The sequence below is a fragment of the Leuciscus leuciscus genome, assembly GCF_965113295.1.
Source record: "Leuciscus leuciscus genome assembly, chromosome: 18".
Classification (NCBI taxonomy): domain Eukaryota; kingdom Metazoa; phylum Chordata; class Actinopteri; order Cypriniformes; family Leuciscidae; genus Leuciscus; species Leuciscus leuciscus.
Genome location: NC_138742.1, coordinates 9,878,996 through 9,896,173, shown reverse-complemented (window position 1 = coordinate 9,896,173; position 17,178 = coordinate 9,878,996). Strand labels below are relative to the sequence as shown.

The 17,178-nt window shown below is 35.3% G+C and overlaps 1 protein-coding gene and 1 long non-coding RNA gene across 2 annotated transcripts in view; both read left to right on the top strand.

The window, feature by feature from the left end:
• The first annotated feature begins 99 nt into the window (after positions 1-99).
• On the top strand, positions 100-3,926 carry LOC309481397. Its single transcript, XR_014199997.1, has 3 exons — positions 100-738; positions 1,021-2,440; positions 3,794-3,926. It is a non-coding gene; the product is annotated as an uncharacterized lncRNA (long non-coding RNA).
• Positions 3,927-9,940: 6,014 nt separating this feature from the next.
• The window catches only part of LOC309481373 (testis development-related protein), a 16,029-nt gene continuing 8,791 nt past the window's right edge, over positions 9,941-17,178 (top strand). The window contains exons 1-2 of the mRNA XM_082146282.1: positions 9,941-10,267; positions 16,280-16,327. Of these exons, the coding sequence (XP_082002408.1) occupies positions 10,181-10,267; positions 16,280-16,327 (135 nt within the window). The 5' untranslated portion in view covers positions 9,941-10,180. The remainder of the gene's footprint in view (positions 10,268-16,279; positions 16,328-17,178) is intronic.

The following is a 17,178-nucleotide window of genomic DNA, read 5'->3' as shown; positions in this document are numbered from 1 at the left end:
TCATAAATGTGGTTAAACAACAAATGCCTGAAAGATAGCTGAAAATAGTGACACAAACTTCTAATGGCGAAATGGTTCGTGAACATTAATAAGACTATGCAGCTGTCGCCTGATAACCTTCAAACAACGTAGCGTAGGCTTGGCTTATATACAGTCGTGGTCAAAAGTTTACATAGCCCACACTTTGCAGAATCTGCAAAATGTAAATTATTTAAAAAAGGTTTAAACATTCCCTGATGCTCCAGAAGGAAACACGATGCATTAAGAGCCATTCAAACTTTTTTAAATTTGAAGATCAAGGTAAATTGAATTATTTTGTCTTCAATGAAACATGTAAGAATCTTCTGTTGCTTCTGAAGTGCAGTTGCCTATACTAAATGGAAAAAAATATGATATTTAAATAAACTAAGAATTTTTTTTTAAGTTTTCACCCCCGGGGTGTCTTAATGCATCATGTTTCCTTCTGAAGCATCAGATCAGTGAATGTTTGAACCTTTTTTAATAGTTGTGTTGGAGTCCCTCAGTTGTCCTCAGTGTAAAAAAAAAAAAAAAAAAAAAACAAGGATCTCAAAATCATACAGTCACTGCTGGAAAGTGTTCAATTATGCAAAAGATGCTGGAAACCTGAAGAATTTGCAGGACCTGAAGGATTTTTCTGAAAGACATTGGGGAGTTTAACTGCTCAGGACAAACAAGAACAACCATCACAAAACAAAAAAACAGTTGTGTATCATCCAGGTAATGACAGACAGTATTAAGAATCAAAGGAATGTAAACTTTTGAACGGGGTCATTTTTATAAATTCAGCTAGGCTATTTTTTGTTTTGTGGACTATATATTAACATCCTTTATGTACAATATCTTATTCAGGACAGTACTAAATTAAAAGTAACTTGCATTTTGTATGATTCCTCTTATTTTGTTAAAATAATTAACATTTAGCAGATTCTGCAAAGTGTATGTAAACCTTTGAGCATGACTGTATATGTTATATATTCTTCCTCCTGTTCCTCTCTTCAGTGGTCCAGCAGCAGGTCAGTTTGTATGACGTCCCGACCCGAGCATTGTTTTCTAGTCCACAAGGCACAAACATCACTTAAGAGGTCACTTCTAAGCTGATCTGTTTGCAGTATCATGTTGCCTTTGTATAGTTCAAGGTCTGTTTAACCCTTGTTAAGGTGGGACATTATACCTGTCATTAAGGGCAGATCTGTCCTGAACTCATTAGTCGCATCAATTGTGCTGAAAGCAGCCGAAGCTTTAAAACGAGCTGTTCGAGCGCTTTGTTCTTTATTTTCTTAAGAAGCTTTGATTACTGGGCCGCGTCATCCGTTACAACAAACAAGGAAACAATGAGATTGGGACCTAATCCAATGTTCTGCATCCTAAATGTCAATCAGGAAAGTACATTTGTTCCAGTTCTTTTTGAGTCGAGACCACCTGCAATCGCATCAGACCATTTCGCCAATTAATCGCGATTTGTGAACCGATTCAACAGATTCTTTAAAGACACCATGAAATGATTTTTTTTTTTTTTTTTTTTTTATGTAATATTGCATGATTTTTCCTTGCACATCATTATTTTTTAACTCATGTGCCATTTGTGATATTTAATGAAAATAACTTTACCAACTGCAGCGACATCTTTCTTCTGATGATGTGTTTACTGGTGTTATTGGACAACCTGTCACTATAACACGTCAAGATCACGTGATTCACGCCAATATCAAACCACAATGGTCCAACGATCCAATCAATTCCCCATGGTCAAAATCAAGTCCCGCCCTACATTTATTCTTGTTTGGGAATCCGTTTTACTTTGAAATGCGTCACAATAAGGGAAGAAAAGACTATCACAACTTCCGGTTCATGCTGTTTCACTTTAAAAGAATTGGCTCGCTCACAAATCGGACATCGCATCTCAGTCTGAGCAAGTCTCGATTTCTTTGGTTTGAACATGGAGCGATATGTTAATGAAATGTTGTAAAGTAAAAGTTTCCCAAAATGAAAATAATATGATAAAGTATAGATACTTGAAAAATGTATGCGACTCAAGTACACTAGTCATTTTATACAATTCATGAATCGCTATTAGCATTGGTCAAAACAACAGACTATAATAGACTTAAATATCTGCCCTGGATTCCAGATTTACTCAAGTTTTATCAGAGCAAACAAACACACACCGTCCCTTCACAAAAAGATAGACAGGAGGATTTTATGCAGACATGTGACCAGTTATATAAGGACCCAAAGCTTTATAAGTCTGCAGGTGTCTGAAGAGCGGTGACAGACCCGTCTGGAGTGTGTGTGTGTGTGTGTGTGTGTGTGTGGACGACTGGAACTTTTTGGTTCTCTGGTCAGAGAGAGTCCAAGAGCTGCTGCTGAGATGTTCTTCCGCATTCCTCTCCTGACACCTGGATACATTCGATACCTGCAGGTAAGTGTCCTGTTTCTCTAAAACAAACTAAATAAGCCTTCTCCAAACAGTGGCTTATTTTCTTTATGTTTGAGGTCCTGGATATGACTTTAAATGTAAACAGAATAATTTTCATTTCAAAACTAACCTTTTAATATTTTCGTTATATATTATATTTATTATATATAAAATATTATATTTTTATATACCAAACAGGGAATACATTTTTATCATTTGATTCAGCCTAGTAACATTAGTTCTAATTTTAAAAAAATTAAACCCTAGCAAAATTATTTTGTATAAAATACAATACAACAAATATACATAAACAACCAGCATGCTACTTTTACAGTGGTTTTAGAATGTAATATTTCATGATGTTAAACATACTGTATATCAAACATTTTTAGATGTACTCCTCCATGCAAAATTTTGTAAATGTATATATATATATATATATATATATATATATATATATATATATATATATATATATATATATATATACATATATACATATATGCTTCAGACCCAAACAAACAGCATGAAATACATGTTGTATTCTTGTAATGATTATAGTTTGGTATAAAATTAAGAATCATTGTTAAATAATAAAATCTTAATAAAATAATTAAAGTGGCTGAGCATATAACAGATACATTAGGGCACGAAAACACATTCCAGTAAAGCAGTTAAAGATTAGACCAAAAAATATGTTTTTTTATTTAATATATATATATTTTAATAAATGTGTATTGCAAATCTATTTATATAGCAAATGTTTAAATATTACTCAATTTAAAATCATTTCATCAAGGAAAATATCACTGAAACAACATGAATATTTACAGTAATCGGATAATATTCTGCCGGTTGTTTATCTGTGAGATTTTCATGTCCAAATAAAGCCTTTCTGGATCAGAATCACGGCCTGTCTGGTTCTGCTTAATTGGATGGTGACATGAGACGCTTGCTGCAAATCTCTAAAACTCTCTTTAGCTATTTTAGGAAACAGATTCAGCAGTAATTAACTTTGATGCTTTGGTGTTGGTTTCCATTAATGATGTTTTTACATGATATAAATGATTCTCCACTGGGGTTTTTGAGGGAAGATTCAAACTGAAAGCACTGTATATACGCTGTAATATACTTGACTCTTTACAAAACACCTTAAATCGTATTCAAGGAAACTGCCTAATTATATTTTGTTTATGTTGATAAGCTTAATCTTCTTATCAGTCTTAATCTTGATCTAGGAAGTTCAGTAATACTTCTGAAACTTGTCTGATATAACAAGCTTCTGAGAACTACATCCTCGATCGATCATGTCTTAAGAAGGGCCATAAACACTGACCTTAGACCTTTTGCTTTTAGACTCAGGCGGCACGGACCGGTCTGCAGAGGGAAGGGCCCGTTGTACCCCGCTTCGCCATGCTGCTAGGCCTTCTGGGTATTGGGATGTCAGGATACAGCTCTCGACAGCTGACTCTACACCACAAGCCATCGCCACATCTCCTGCGGTGAAACGCAAAGCAGAAAGCAAAGAGAAAACGCATCTTTTTGTTTAAAGGTGCGTTCTTTCTTAATCCGGCATCCTTTTTCTGGTCTCGAACCATCCAAACATCATCATTAGAGTTTTACCACATCATGCTGAAGCTCATAGTCTTGCTTTGGTTGCGAGGATGGCCGATCCTCAACCAAGCCCTTCCAAACTTGTTCTTTAGCAACATCAACTGAGAGAATCTAACGCTTTTACTCTTTTTAAAGTGCCCCTATTATGCTTTTCGGATATTATCTTTCATGCAGTGTGTAGCTGTTAGTGAATGTGAAAGGTCTGCAAAGTTTCAAAGATCCAATTGCACTAATGGAGTTATTATCTCCCAAAAGAAAGAACCGATTGCCTGAAACGAGTCGCTACTTAAGGAAAGTTATTTTAGTGTAAAATGTGATTTGTACCTACTATCCTGTTGCTTAGTTTGTTATATTTAGCAGACTGAATAGGTTCTGTAGATGCTTCATATCACTCAAACCTGGGTGAATCACTGATAGCTTATTGCAGTTTAAAATGTTATCATCTAACGTGATGGCAAATAGGCTTTCCAACTAGTGTAAATCAATATTTACATAGTATAATAGTATGAAATGTATCTCTCTCACACACATGTCCCGCGTTGTCCTACAAAATCAGATCTACTGTCCTGCAGCCAGTAACCAGGTGGTCACCCTATGCTGCAATGTATATTATGAGAAAAAAAGTGTTTTTTGACCATGGATGCATGTAAGCCTATTGTTGGAGACCTTCAAAACTAAATTAGGAACCTTTAAAATAGCATTATAGGGGTGCTATAATCTAGTTAAAAGTGCATTGAGGGTACATGACAGCACCCTTCTGAATCATAAAATGACAAATGGGACATTCAGCGGTCTTGTGGACCTCATGGATATCCACCATTTAGCCCTGGAATACATTTCTGACATAATGTGTCATGATTTTTATATTTTTTTTGCTGTCCCAAATATGTTTGCGCACCTAAAGTAACCAAAGAAGACCACCACAGTTTCCACAGTCATTACAATCCAGCCAAAAGCCAGCAGTCAGACTAGCGCACGCATTAATGCTAAAGTATGACTTCAGTTTGTATTGATTTCTGAAAGTAATTATGAGAGGCATAATGCTGTAATTTCAGTCACTATTTACAGGATGGGGCTTTATCCTTAAAACACATTGAACATGTAATATTACTAATTTCTCTCTGGCTGTCAGGATGTGATTTATTCCATTTATATAAAAAGAAATACACTTAAAAAATATTTATACTTATATATGATTATTTATATATTCTTACATACATTTTATTATAAATTGACATACTTGTGTTTTTGAGTTCTAATGTACATATCATGTCAATGTAAATACATTTATTTAATGCATGTATTTGTATTTAAAATGTAATATATACTGCAAAGTACTGTATGTATTTATGAATTCTTTAGCGTTGAGAGTAGGACAGTGTTTCTATGATGGGCCTCCAGCTTTCCCTCATAATTGTGATCCGCACCTGGCTTTGTTCTTCACATTTGGGCTTGGCACTCTGGTTTGCCAACCTCGGTGTCACCCAGAAAGCAGACGCCAATGTGCGACCCCCCTGAAATGCCCACGAAGGACACTGACCCAGCAGAAACTCTCTCCTAACTAGGAATCTGATCAATACGATCTCTTAAAGAGTGTTTGTTTATGGAAAAATGTTTGGCATTGACGTATGTACTTGATGTCTCACCGACAGCTAAATGTTATTGTTATTGTGTATTGGTGTGAACTTGAGCGCTGAGTCATGGAATGACATCATGACGTCTCAGACAGGCATTCAAGAACAGGAGCTTATGTTCTTAAAACGGTCTAATCTGCTCCTTATCCAATTACAGCTGGCTGCTAATAAAATGTCAAAGACCTTTATTTAGAGAAGTCACCAAATGACCAACCATTTCAATTGGGGACATTATTTTGAGTCTTTGTGCGCGCTCTGACTGATTGCAGTGGGTGTTTTTTATTGTTGACTTTATTGACTATAATGACTGTTGCCATTGTGACCATTTTAAGGCTCTTTGCACTTTAATGGCAGGAATGATTGTATTTTCAAAGCTCTTTTTGAATGAAGAGAGAGTTGTAATGTATCTTGATTGTGTATTTATTTAGAGAATAAAATATTCAAGCACGTAAAGAGACATCACATGCATGGTTTTATTTGTTTTTAACAACCCTACAAGTTCGATTAAACCATCAACAATTTGAGGAAAATATTTTATATTTTTAAATATTTTAAATATAAGGGAAGAACTGAATATTACACTTGGTTATGGTATTATGGTAAATATTCAAGCACGTAAAGAGACATCACATGCATGGTTTTATTTGTTTTTAACAACCCTACAAGTTCGATTAAACCATCAAAAAATTGAGGAAAATATTTTATATTTTTAAATATTTTAAATATAAGGGAAGAACTAAATATTACACTTGGTTATGGTATTTATCTGGAAAAAAATATTACTACAGCTACCGGTTTTATTTTACTATGCAAAAAAAATGCAGAGAAAAACAAAAAGCATACATTGACTACATTATCATTTATTAATATTCTGTTGGTTCTCTTTTGATTTTGCCTGTGTTCATAATTTCTTTGTATTACAGCCTGGCAAAAAAATTATGTCCGCACAATTTGCCATGTTTCATTGCATTCATAGAACTATTGACTCCAAGTACAATTATGCAATAGTTTCACTTTTATTTTAAATAATATTTCATAAAGGGTGAAGATGTCAATTTTCCTTTCGGCCAGTACTGTACCTATTTAAATGAACACATACCATGGATTTCTAGCGATTTAATATAAAGCAAACTTAAAAATAAGTATTTAAGAATTATTAAAATAATTATTTTTATTTTAGATTTTAAGCAAACATATTCATACTTTACTTGAACAATATTATACGCGCAAAAATTATGACTGAAACTTCAACACTCCAAAATGATTTGGTTTTGAAGTCATACAGTAGAGGGCACCACTGCACCAAAACCTCCCAAAATAGCAATAACTTGAACTTTAAAAGTATCCTAAACATTTCATCCACCAAAATCTGATTACAACATACTAAACAGTTTATGTTTTGTGGTTATATAAGACAGAGGAACGCTAAATAAGAGATGATTATGAGTGTCTGATCTTCCAGACGATCACCTGTGGTGTTTAGTGCCTATGTTGCAAATGCATTGACCCAATTCAGCTATTAAGCTCTGCAAATCCTTACCAGAACCAACCTGTCGGAATTACTTCCTCTTACATACGACCGATCAACAACATACATTCAAGCAGCAAATAAATACAGTACACAAATCTACCGTCTTTGCACTCACATATTTGTTGTGTTAAGCTAATAATCTGCAACTTTCACAAAGGCAATCTGCTTATGTTTGCCTCCCGGTCATTACAGATAATTGTTCTTTTGCCATTGCTCTTTATGTGTGTGTGTGTGTGTGTGTGTGTGTGTAAATAAATAGCTGTGTACACAGAAAGAGAGAATAGGGGTAATATCCTCAGGATGAGTCAGCGTGTGACCCGACTGTCTTGTGTAGCCTACTTGATATGGGTGAGGGCTTTTATAAAAGGTGATTTATAAATGAACGGTGCTCTTTCTCTCAACTCACACACACACACAAAAACTCGTTTAAAAAATGATGTTGAAACATTATGTATCTTGTTAGAAGCTCGGAAGGAGACATGCATATACAATATTTTTGTGCCTTTTTCTTGTTGAATACCTTGTTTCAAACTATGGAAGCAAATGCTGTTTCACATTGATTATACTGACTGGAAAACAAAATTCTAAATGTTTTTGAAAGAACGCTCTTATGCTTGACGAAGCGTTTATTAAATCAAAATGCAGAAAAAAAAAAAAAAAGTAACATTGTGAAATAGTGAAATAAAGAGTATATACTTTTGTATATGTTGTATATACTTATATGTGTGTGTGTGTGTGTGTGTGTGTGTGTGTGTGTGTGTGTGTGTGTGTGTGTGTGTGTGTGTGTGTGTGTGTGTGTGTGTGTGTGTGTTTAAAACAGTTGTGCTGCTTAATATGTTTGTGGAAACCATAATACCGCTTTAATGAATAGAAAGTTCAAAAGAACATCATTCTTTTGAAATCGAAACCCTTTGTAACATTAAAATGTATTTACTGTCACTTTTGATCAATTAAATGTGTCCTTGCTGAATAAAATAATTTAATTATTTAGGAATTATTTATAAAATTCTTACAGAACACAACACAAACTTTTGAATGGTCAGCCCACAGTCTCACAGATCATATTTGTGCACATTATAATTAAACCAGACTCTTATCACACCAAAGCTCAACACAGGTTCTGTGTTTATGTATCTACTGTAAACATGCCTGTATAAAGATGTCTGATCTGACCCTTCTGATCTGTAGTGTGTGTGCGTGTGTGTGTGTGTGTGTGTGTGTGTGTGTTTTCTCAGATAAGGTCAGCTTCTCTGTCTTGTTTAGAAGCAGTGTAAGCTGCTGTTTCCAAGCAGTCTCGATGTACGCCCGAACCCAAAGTGGGAAACAGTAAACTTCATTAACTTGTTCATAACTTTCAATTTCATAATCTCCTTAATAAAGGCCCATGGGAGGCTTTAAAAGTACTCTGCATGTGTTTTTTTAAGACACAAAGTACTCTGCATGTGTTTAAACTCTTTAAGAAGTTAACAAAGAATATATTCTTCACATATAAAGCATGGGAACATTCACATCACATGAACACATTCATGCATTATATACCTTAGATCCGACTAATACAGCTAGACTAATACAGATTAAACACACTTTTTAAATCTTTACACTGAAAGTCAAATGGACATGCTTCTTAGCACCTCACACTGACTGTATTATTCACATTGAAAGTGAACACATTCATAGTATAAACAGCACATTTGGTTGTTTCTTGAATTTTGGCCACCTTTATTGTCCCCAGAGTTGATTTTTATGAAAACTTACAGATTTCCAATCTATAAAGGTCAAATTAGTTTTTACACAAATTATGACTGTCCTGCATTTCTTTAGTTCAATTTTGTCCGTAACAAAATGTTATGAAAAGTATGTTTACAGAAGAGACAACAGATCTTGAGATGTATTATATATATAATGCAAACAATTATTTGATTTTGTGTATTTAACACATAAATTGCTAGCTATAAAATTATAATAGGAATTTGCAATTTTATTTATTATTTTTTTATTATTATTTTATGTAATTTCCACCACATAATGCTATTAAACAGAATACTTCATTTCAGATGTTCTGGAAACTTAAAAATAAAAAAATAATTTGTATATATATATATATATATATATATATATATAGGCCTATATAACTATGAAATTATAATAGGAGGGTCAGCAATTCTATTTTAAAAATGTTCAAAAAATATATATAAATAACAAAACACATGAGAAGAAACACCCATAAAGTGCCCTACAAAGCATTTGGACACCTAAGTCGACCTTCAAATTTATGAATTTATTTAATTGTGTTATTAATTGTGAATTTATTTAATTGTGTTATGCCTTCATTGAAATATCAAACCAAGTTTTTATTTTTATCATTATTTTTTACGTCAATCCAAGTTGCAGCTGTTAAATTTTTTTTAACAATACACTAAATCCAAAGTGATTTTAGTGGAAGTATATGAAATTAGTTTCAAATGTGTAGTTGTAGGCTATGTTATTATTTGCTTAAAAATGTAGTTTGTTTTATGCCACTTGGTTTGATAATTTGACAGTTTTAAAGGTGGGTTAAGTGTCCAATTTTTGGGACTCACTAAAGTCTGCTTAGTAAATGAAAAACTTCTACACTAGACTAAAACTCAGGAGACATCATTTGACTGTTCATAAGACCTCCTGTCCCGGTAGGAGGGTCTGAGGGGGGCATCGCCCCGCCCCCGTTACCATGACAACTAGATGATCAGCGGCAATCTGATCCATAATGGGAGGAGCGGCTGTCCAGGTGCTGCAGCCCAACAGAACCAAGCCGAGGTCTCAGACGATCATCAGGAGGAGATAGTGGCCGGAGGAAAGTAGCGTGCGAGCCAGGGCGCGTTCACAGTCGGGTTATTGTTCTGATTTAACCGCGATCTTCTCACGAAGAGTCTCCACTTGCATCTCATGGGTTTGGAAATATTGCGCTTTTGATATACAGCGGATATAATGTTCAAGAAGAGCAAGAGCAAAGTTCTGGTGGATGAAGCGTCAGAGGAGGACGACGTGGCGTGGCATCACGAGCGCGCGAGGAAGGTGAGCTGGGATGTTGCCCGTGGGCTTCAGTTCAAACTTCAGAGATCAGATGTGATCGTGTCTCATAGTTTGGTTGTTTCATATTTCTGCATGTGTACTAAGTTAACTGTACTGTTTATAAAGAGTATGCGCCCCCGAGTGAGTCGTAAAGTCAGATTATGACAACAATAGCGAAACCATTATAGTTTTAATCCACTTGTTTTGAAATCGCTCTTGTATGACAATATGAAGTTTTTGAGGACGATACAAAGGTTATTTCAGTGTATGCATAATATTGTACAGTGTATAATAAAATTGTGTATGCATGCAAGTATAGGGGAAAAGAGAGCATTTGAGAATTATCTTTAAAGTACTGACTGAGTAACTGTGTTACAGTGTGTTTACGTGCTTTTTTGCGTCATAACTCGGTTATTTAAATGTCATTTAATAGGAGTGACATGCACAGATTAGGCCATATTTTGGTTTAGAAATCAAAATGGAATCAGTTGGCCTGTATTAATCAGAATTGTGGCTCATGGAAACATCATAGAATTCTAGCCTACATCATAACTGAATGTTTCTTTGTAAGCTTGTCATCGGCCATTACTGTCAACTAGGAATATGAGTATTCATGTGAGTACTGTCAATATGGATGAGGTAATAGGACTATGAATATAGCAAAATGTGCTTATGAGTATGATATTATAGAAGAATAGAGCCCATCCCAGATGAGTATGATGTTATAGAAGAATAGTAGAGTCTACATTCTCAAGGATGAGGTTGAGTGACAGTATGCTAGTGTTCATGATCAGTCATTTAGGCTATGGAAGCCCATTTCTCCAACAGACGAAAAAAAAAATCATGCTTTTGTAAATCATTTGCATCACATACTGCCATATTCATGAGATTAAAAGATGAAATTATGACTTAAAAAGTTGAAAATGGCTAAATAAATGTTGAGATTGACATAAAAAGTCAGAATTTTGACTTGTCTCATAATTGTTAATCTTTTATCTCATAATTTTAACTTTGTAATAATACAACTTTAAAACTTAACTTAAAAGTTAAAAAGTCAGAATTAATATTTAAGTCTTATCAATGAGATTTAAAAATCTAAATTATGAGATAAAGACTGAGACTGTCATCATAATAGTGATTTTACCAAAGCATGATTTATTTTTTCTTATGTGGTGGAAATGGGAATCCATAGTCATAAGTGAGCACATAACATATCAATCATGATGTTGTGTATTCCTGTTCTGATTTTCATGGATAAGAACATAAATTGATCTTAATTAAATGTGGTTCTGCTGTGGCTGAGTTTCAATACAGATTCATGGCATTCCGTGCCGTCCACCCTTTCAGATGTAATGTTCTGTCAGCTGTTAGTCTGCAGGAGTCCGATAAGGTCCCTACAGCGTAACAGCAGGAGACGGTTGCAGATAAGCTTTCTTTCTCTCCCCCTCAAACTCTCTCTTTTTTTTTTTTTTTATGTAATTTCAGAAGCTTGCAGTGAAAAGTTAAAGCTTCTCACTGCGTTCTGTGGCCAGTGTGATGGCCTTGACTAGGCCTCAGTCACATTCTTCCCAACAGAATCTGTTCCACAACCATGTTTTGGATCTGAGGGTACATTTAAACGACAAGATGTACTAAAAACAGAAAAGTTTTTCCTTTGTGTTTTTCGCATACAGGCGACAACGAGGTCAAAACAATCCCTGTTCACACTGATCTGTGAAAACAACTAAAAACACTGTATTATTCATGCCAGACCAGTAGTTGGCGATGTTACTTTGTAAAAGTAAACTGAACACGTAATACGTATGCGCATGACGTCACCGTTTTCACAAATTTGCATTTTTGTAGTTTACACGTCGGAGACGATAACGGTACTGTTTCCAAAAGCTTGCACTTTGAAACACGTTTTCAAAAGTTTGTGCTTTCAGGCCATTAAAACGCTGTTGTCATGTAAATGAACGGCCAAAACGTTTCCTTTTTCCTTGTAAACGGCCCCTCACCTTAGAGGTGGGAAAGAGAGCAATCAAAAGCTCTGATAGAGAGAGACATTATGACACACTAATCTTGCTGCGAGACCAAACTGTCTGATGTTTTTTGACCAGGTTGGTCCACTTCTCCTACTTTGTGAAAGTTGTCATTTGATAGAAGACCTGCTTATGAGAATCCAGATTTTTTTTAATAAGCCTACTATATGCAGCAATCAAATATATTACCCTAACTGCTACTTAATTAATTTATGTGACAACTGAGGTGATGAGGGGAATGATTATCAGGTGTACAAAAAAGTACCATGGTATTTTGAACCATGGTATTACTATGGTATTCTCAGAAGTGCCATGCATGGATTACCAAGTAAATACCATGGTTTATTTCAAAGTACCATAGTATTTAATATAAAGTTAATATGCATTTCAAAATACCATAGTAATCATCTTATTTCATCACATGTACCATGACATTACTAAAAAAATTGTAAACACCACCATGGTAATTTATGGTTTTACTTAATGTTTTGAAAAGATAAAGGACATTTCAGCAATGTTAAACAGAATGAATGACCAAAAACACAATATTACCATAAAAAAAAAATATATATATATAAAAACATTGTACCATGTCCAAAACCATGGAAATACCATGGTACTTTGGTATCGTGGTACTGAATATTTACATTGGGATTTACAAAAAAGCCCCTGACAACACACCTATGGTGCTACCATGATTTTTGGATGTGTACCATGGTTTTCTTTGGAGCACCATCATGTAAATACCATGGTATTTGAATTTCTGGACCATAATATATTTCATATTAGTAGTTAACATGGTATTACCATCTGTACTTTTTCTAAGGAAAAACTTCAAACTTTTCTTACTTCAAAGAAAACCATGGTACTACTATAGTACATGTCCACAAAATTCAGTATTGCTTAGGTAAATATCCTAATAACCATTATTGCCGTAGCACCATGTGCAAAACCACTGTACTGTGCTTAAAAGCATAAAAATGGCATGATAAACCATACTGGCTACAATTTGTATTTACACACTTTTTTTTTTTTTTTTTTACCATGGAATTTCCTTGGACTACCATAGTATTTCCATTTGATACTGTACCATGGTATTGCCACAGTACTTTTTTTGTAAAGGCATGCAATGTACAGAGAATATACCTTGAAATCACACTATTGCTATGGTAAATAACTATTATTTCCACAGTACCATTTCCAAAAACATGCTAGTACTTTTGTTATTCACGCTTATTGCTCATTCAGTGGTGGTACTAGGCTTGTGGTCGTGGAAGAGGGGACGTAATGTTCTAATGTTGTTCAGTCTACAAAGGGATATTTCAGTGAGATCCGCTTCCTTCGGCAGCTAGTGAGTTTGTTCACCCAGAACTTGGTATGTAAAGCAGGAAGCCCAACGGATGAGGACAAACGAAACCCTAAACTTCCATACAGCTCCAGTTCAGTTCAGGTCCTCTAGTAGAGTTTTGATTTTCCTCCTATAAACAGGTTTTCATCGAGATGAATGTCCTCTCTGTTCCAGCAGTTTATATCAAGCTATTTCATGAGCGTTGATTTTATTTTAAACCATGTCAGGTTGCCAGTTGGTAAACATCATTATTTTGAGGTGCCGTCTTGTTGATACTGTGGTTAGTGTTCCTTCATAAATCAGTTGAAGGCGGAATAAATGGACTCTTCTACTCTGACCCCATGTTCTTCAATCATAAGCTTTTTTTTTTCAGGAAAGTTAGGCCTTAGCTGTCCCTAATATGCCACGATCATAAGAAATGACAAAGTCCAGAGGGTAAAATATCCGAAAACATTCCTCACTCCTTCACTTATAAATGAGCACTCGGGAGAGTATTCGCACTGTAATCAGGCCAAGTGCTTTGGTAAGTTGGGGTGGAGGGATGTGGCATTGATACAACGAGTCAGAGGGAGTAAAATGAAGGAGGCAGAGGATTGTGGGTAGTGGGAGGAATGTCATGGACAATGCAGAACAGGTTGATCTTTCTCTCTCTTCGTGTGAATAATATTCTGCCTTCAAGTCATATCAGAATTATAATGTTTGCTCTTTGAGCTCTGACTTTTTGTGTTGGCGGAAGAGTCAGGGTATATATTTTATATGTATTTACAATTTATACACTGCCCAGCCTAAAAAAAAAAAAAGGTCATTGTTTGGATTTCTAGCATGTTATATTTTTAGGAACAGTTCTTCTAACCCTAATTGATGGAGTGTGTAGCTTTTCATTTCTTAACCCTTAAATGCATGAATGTTTCGCCAATCATTATTACATATTCGGGTCTTTAGCGACCCGGATCTATATCTAACAGGAATGGATCTCTACCTGTTGCGATAATATAATATAGAGTAACAAATACTGAAGAATAAAATAAAGCATATTTTGTTACATTTTGGAGCTTGGAAGGGTTCAGTTTGCACAGATGTTTTATACCATCATCACTGTCCTCGTAAGAACTCATTTCCCAGTACATTAGCATCTGGCTCTAGCCTGGGTGTCCCCATGCTGCCTTGCGCGCAGCGCGATTCTATTCACGCTGCTAGGCAGCCTGGACACCATGGACCAGATTTTCCCCTCAAAAAGGGAACCAATCACAGAACGGGGAGGGAGCAGCAAGACGATGACGACGTCTATGCGACACACCGAAGCAGTTTGTTTGGATCCAACATGGCATCAGACGCGAAGTTACCTTTCGATGCAGCCTTAGATAGTGTTCTAAGTAGTTTAGAACGCAAGTTTATTTAATCTTCTTCCTCGTCGAATTTCTGTCGTTCTACAAACGTCATCTGGTATAATTGAAACGATTGGCTATGAGCTACGCACAGGCGCATTTGATAGACATTCGCAGCGCCCAATAAACGGCTCTGGGCATTCGTAAACCACGCCTCAAATACGAGAAAATGAACATGTGGTTCCCAGACCACGTCTCAATGAGACGAGGTCTGACGTTAGCCAGGCTAATCTGGCTCATATTCACAATCTCAAACATATTCTTAAAACTATAATTTTCAACTTAGAAATATCTTAAAAATCTATATTTTGACCCTATACAATTTTTGCAGCATCATTACTCCAGTCTTCAGTGTCACATGATCCTTCAGAAATCATTCTAATAAGCTGATTTGCTGCTCAAGAAACATTTTTTATTATTGAACAGTTTTTTCTAGAATTATTTTGTAGTAATATGAAAGTCCCTACTGTCACTTTAGATTATTTTAATGTACCCTTGTTTTTAAATAAAATAATTGTTCCTCTCAAAAAGTCTAACTGACCCGACTCCCAAGGCAAAGATGGCAGATTTCTCCAGTATTTATAGACACCTCTGAATAATAGACCTCTATAAACTACAGATTTATAAGAGTGGCAGCCTTGGGTGACACATCTACATTTCCCATATTTCATTATGGCTGATGAAGCATCAAAATGACTTGTGTGCTCTTCTTGATGAAGTATGGCAATAAAACTTACACCGATGTATAAGGGTGACAGTCTTGGGTGACAAACCTACATTTCCCATAATTCCTTATGGCAGATAAGGCATCAATTACACACCTAATGTGCATCCTTTGCTCTTCAGTTTGTTGCACTAGTGCTAAAAGTTTCTTTGTGGGGAAGTGCAAAAGAGAGGTGAGTAGGAACTTTCCAGGAGCTGGCACTGGTGCAGGTGGAGCAGGAAGGAAGGGGAAGAGGTCAGACCCTTAACAGGAAGTTGAATGCCAAAGCAGTTATGATGGATCACCCAAAATAGTTATGGATTACATTTAATAATGATAGATCTGATTATCACCTCAGAATTGAGGGATATTCTAGGAGTCTTCTACTTCTTACCATTATGACTGTGTTTGAGCTCATTTTCAAGACGTCCCCAAATAAGACCTTGTTAGCATGCTAAAAATATTCCTTGCATTTTTGTGTGTGTTCGTTACATTACATTAGCATGTGTTTAAGTGTGTGCGCATGTTCTCATTGTTTTGTGCTCCTTTGCTTTTCAGGATAAAGACTCCGAGGGAACAGAGGAAGTTCTGAGCCCCTCAACAAAGGTAAACACACACCAATGCACACAAGCATAACGCCTTGTTCAACAGAAATGCTAAAATTTGTTGACAGAGTCCGAAACAATATCATAGCAACACTGTCAGGATGTGACGCAGTAGAAAGTGTGTGTGTGTGTGTGTGTTGTGCATAATATGTTAAATGTACAGAGAGGATGTGACACATTCTTTCAGAACAATCTGGACAATAGCATAACAGTCTTGACTCTTGAGACTAGCAAACATTCAGTGGCCTGCTTTCCTTCAGTGGACTGCTGTTAAATGTCATGTCATATTTTATATTATCAAATAAACTATTGTGTGACCAGAATTAAAAAATACTGTTTTTTGCCTTCTGTGTAATCATGGGTTAACGTGTTTTGATGCTGGTAAATGCAATAAATAAAATATTAGTTTATCCATTGATGGGTATTCAAAAGTAACTGTATTATGATGTTTATAATATTTCCAAGTAACATAAATCACAAATATTTCATTTCTGTAAGTAAAATTCCCATTAATTTTCTCTATAGAAAGATGAGTGATGCAAAGCTGAATTTTCAGCATCATTACTCCAGTCTTCAGTGTCACATGATCCTTCAGAAATCATTCTAATATGCTGATTTGCTGCTCAAGAAACATTTATTATTATCAATGTTGAAAACTGATTTTGCTATACTTAACATTTTTGTGGATACCATTTAGGCTATACTATTCAAACATTTGTGGTAAGGTTAAAAAAAATAGAGAAATGAACACTAAATTGATCAAAAGTGACAGTGAAGACCATTTATAAGGTTACAAAGGATTTCTATTTAATAAATGTAAAAAATAAATGCTGTTCATTGAACTCTCTATTC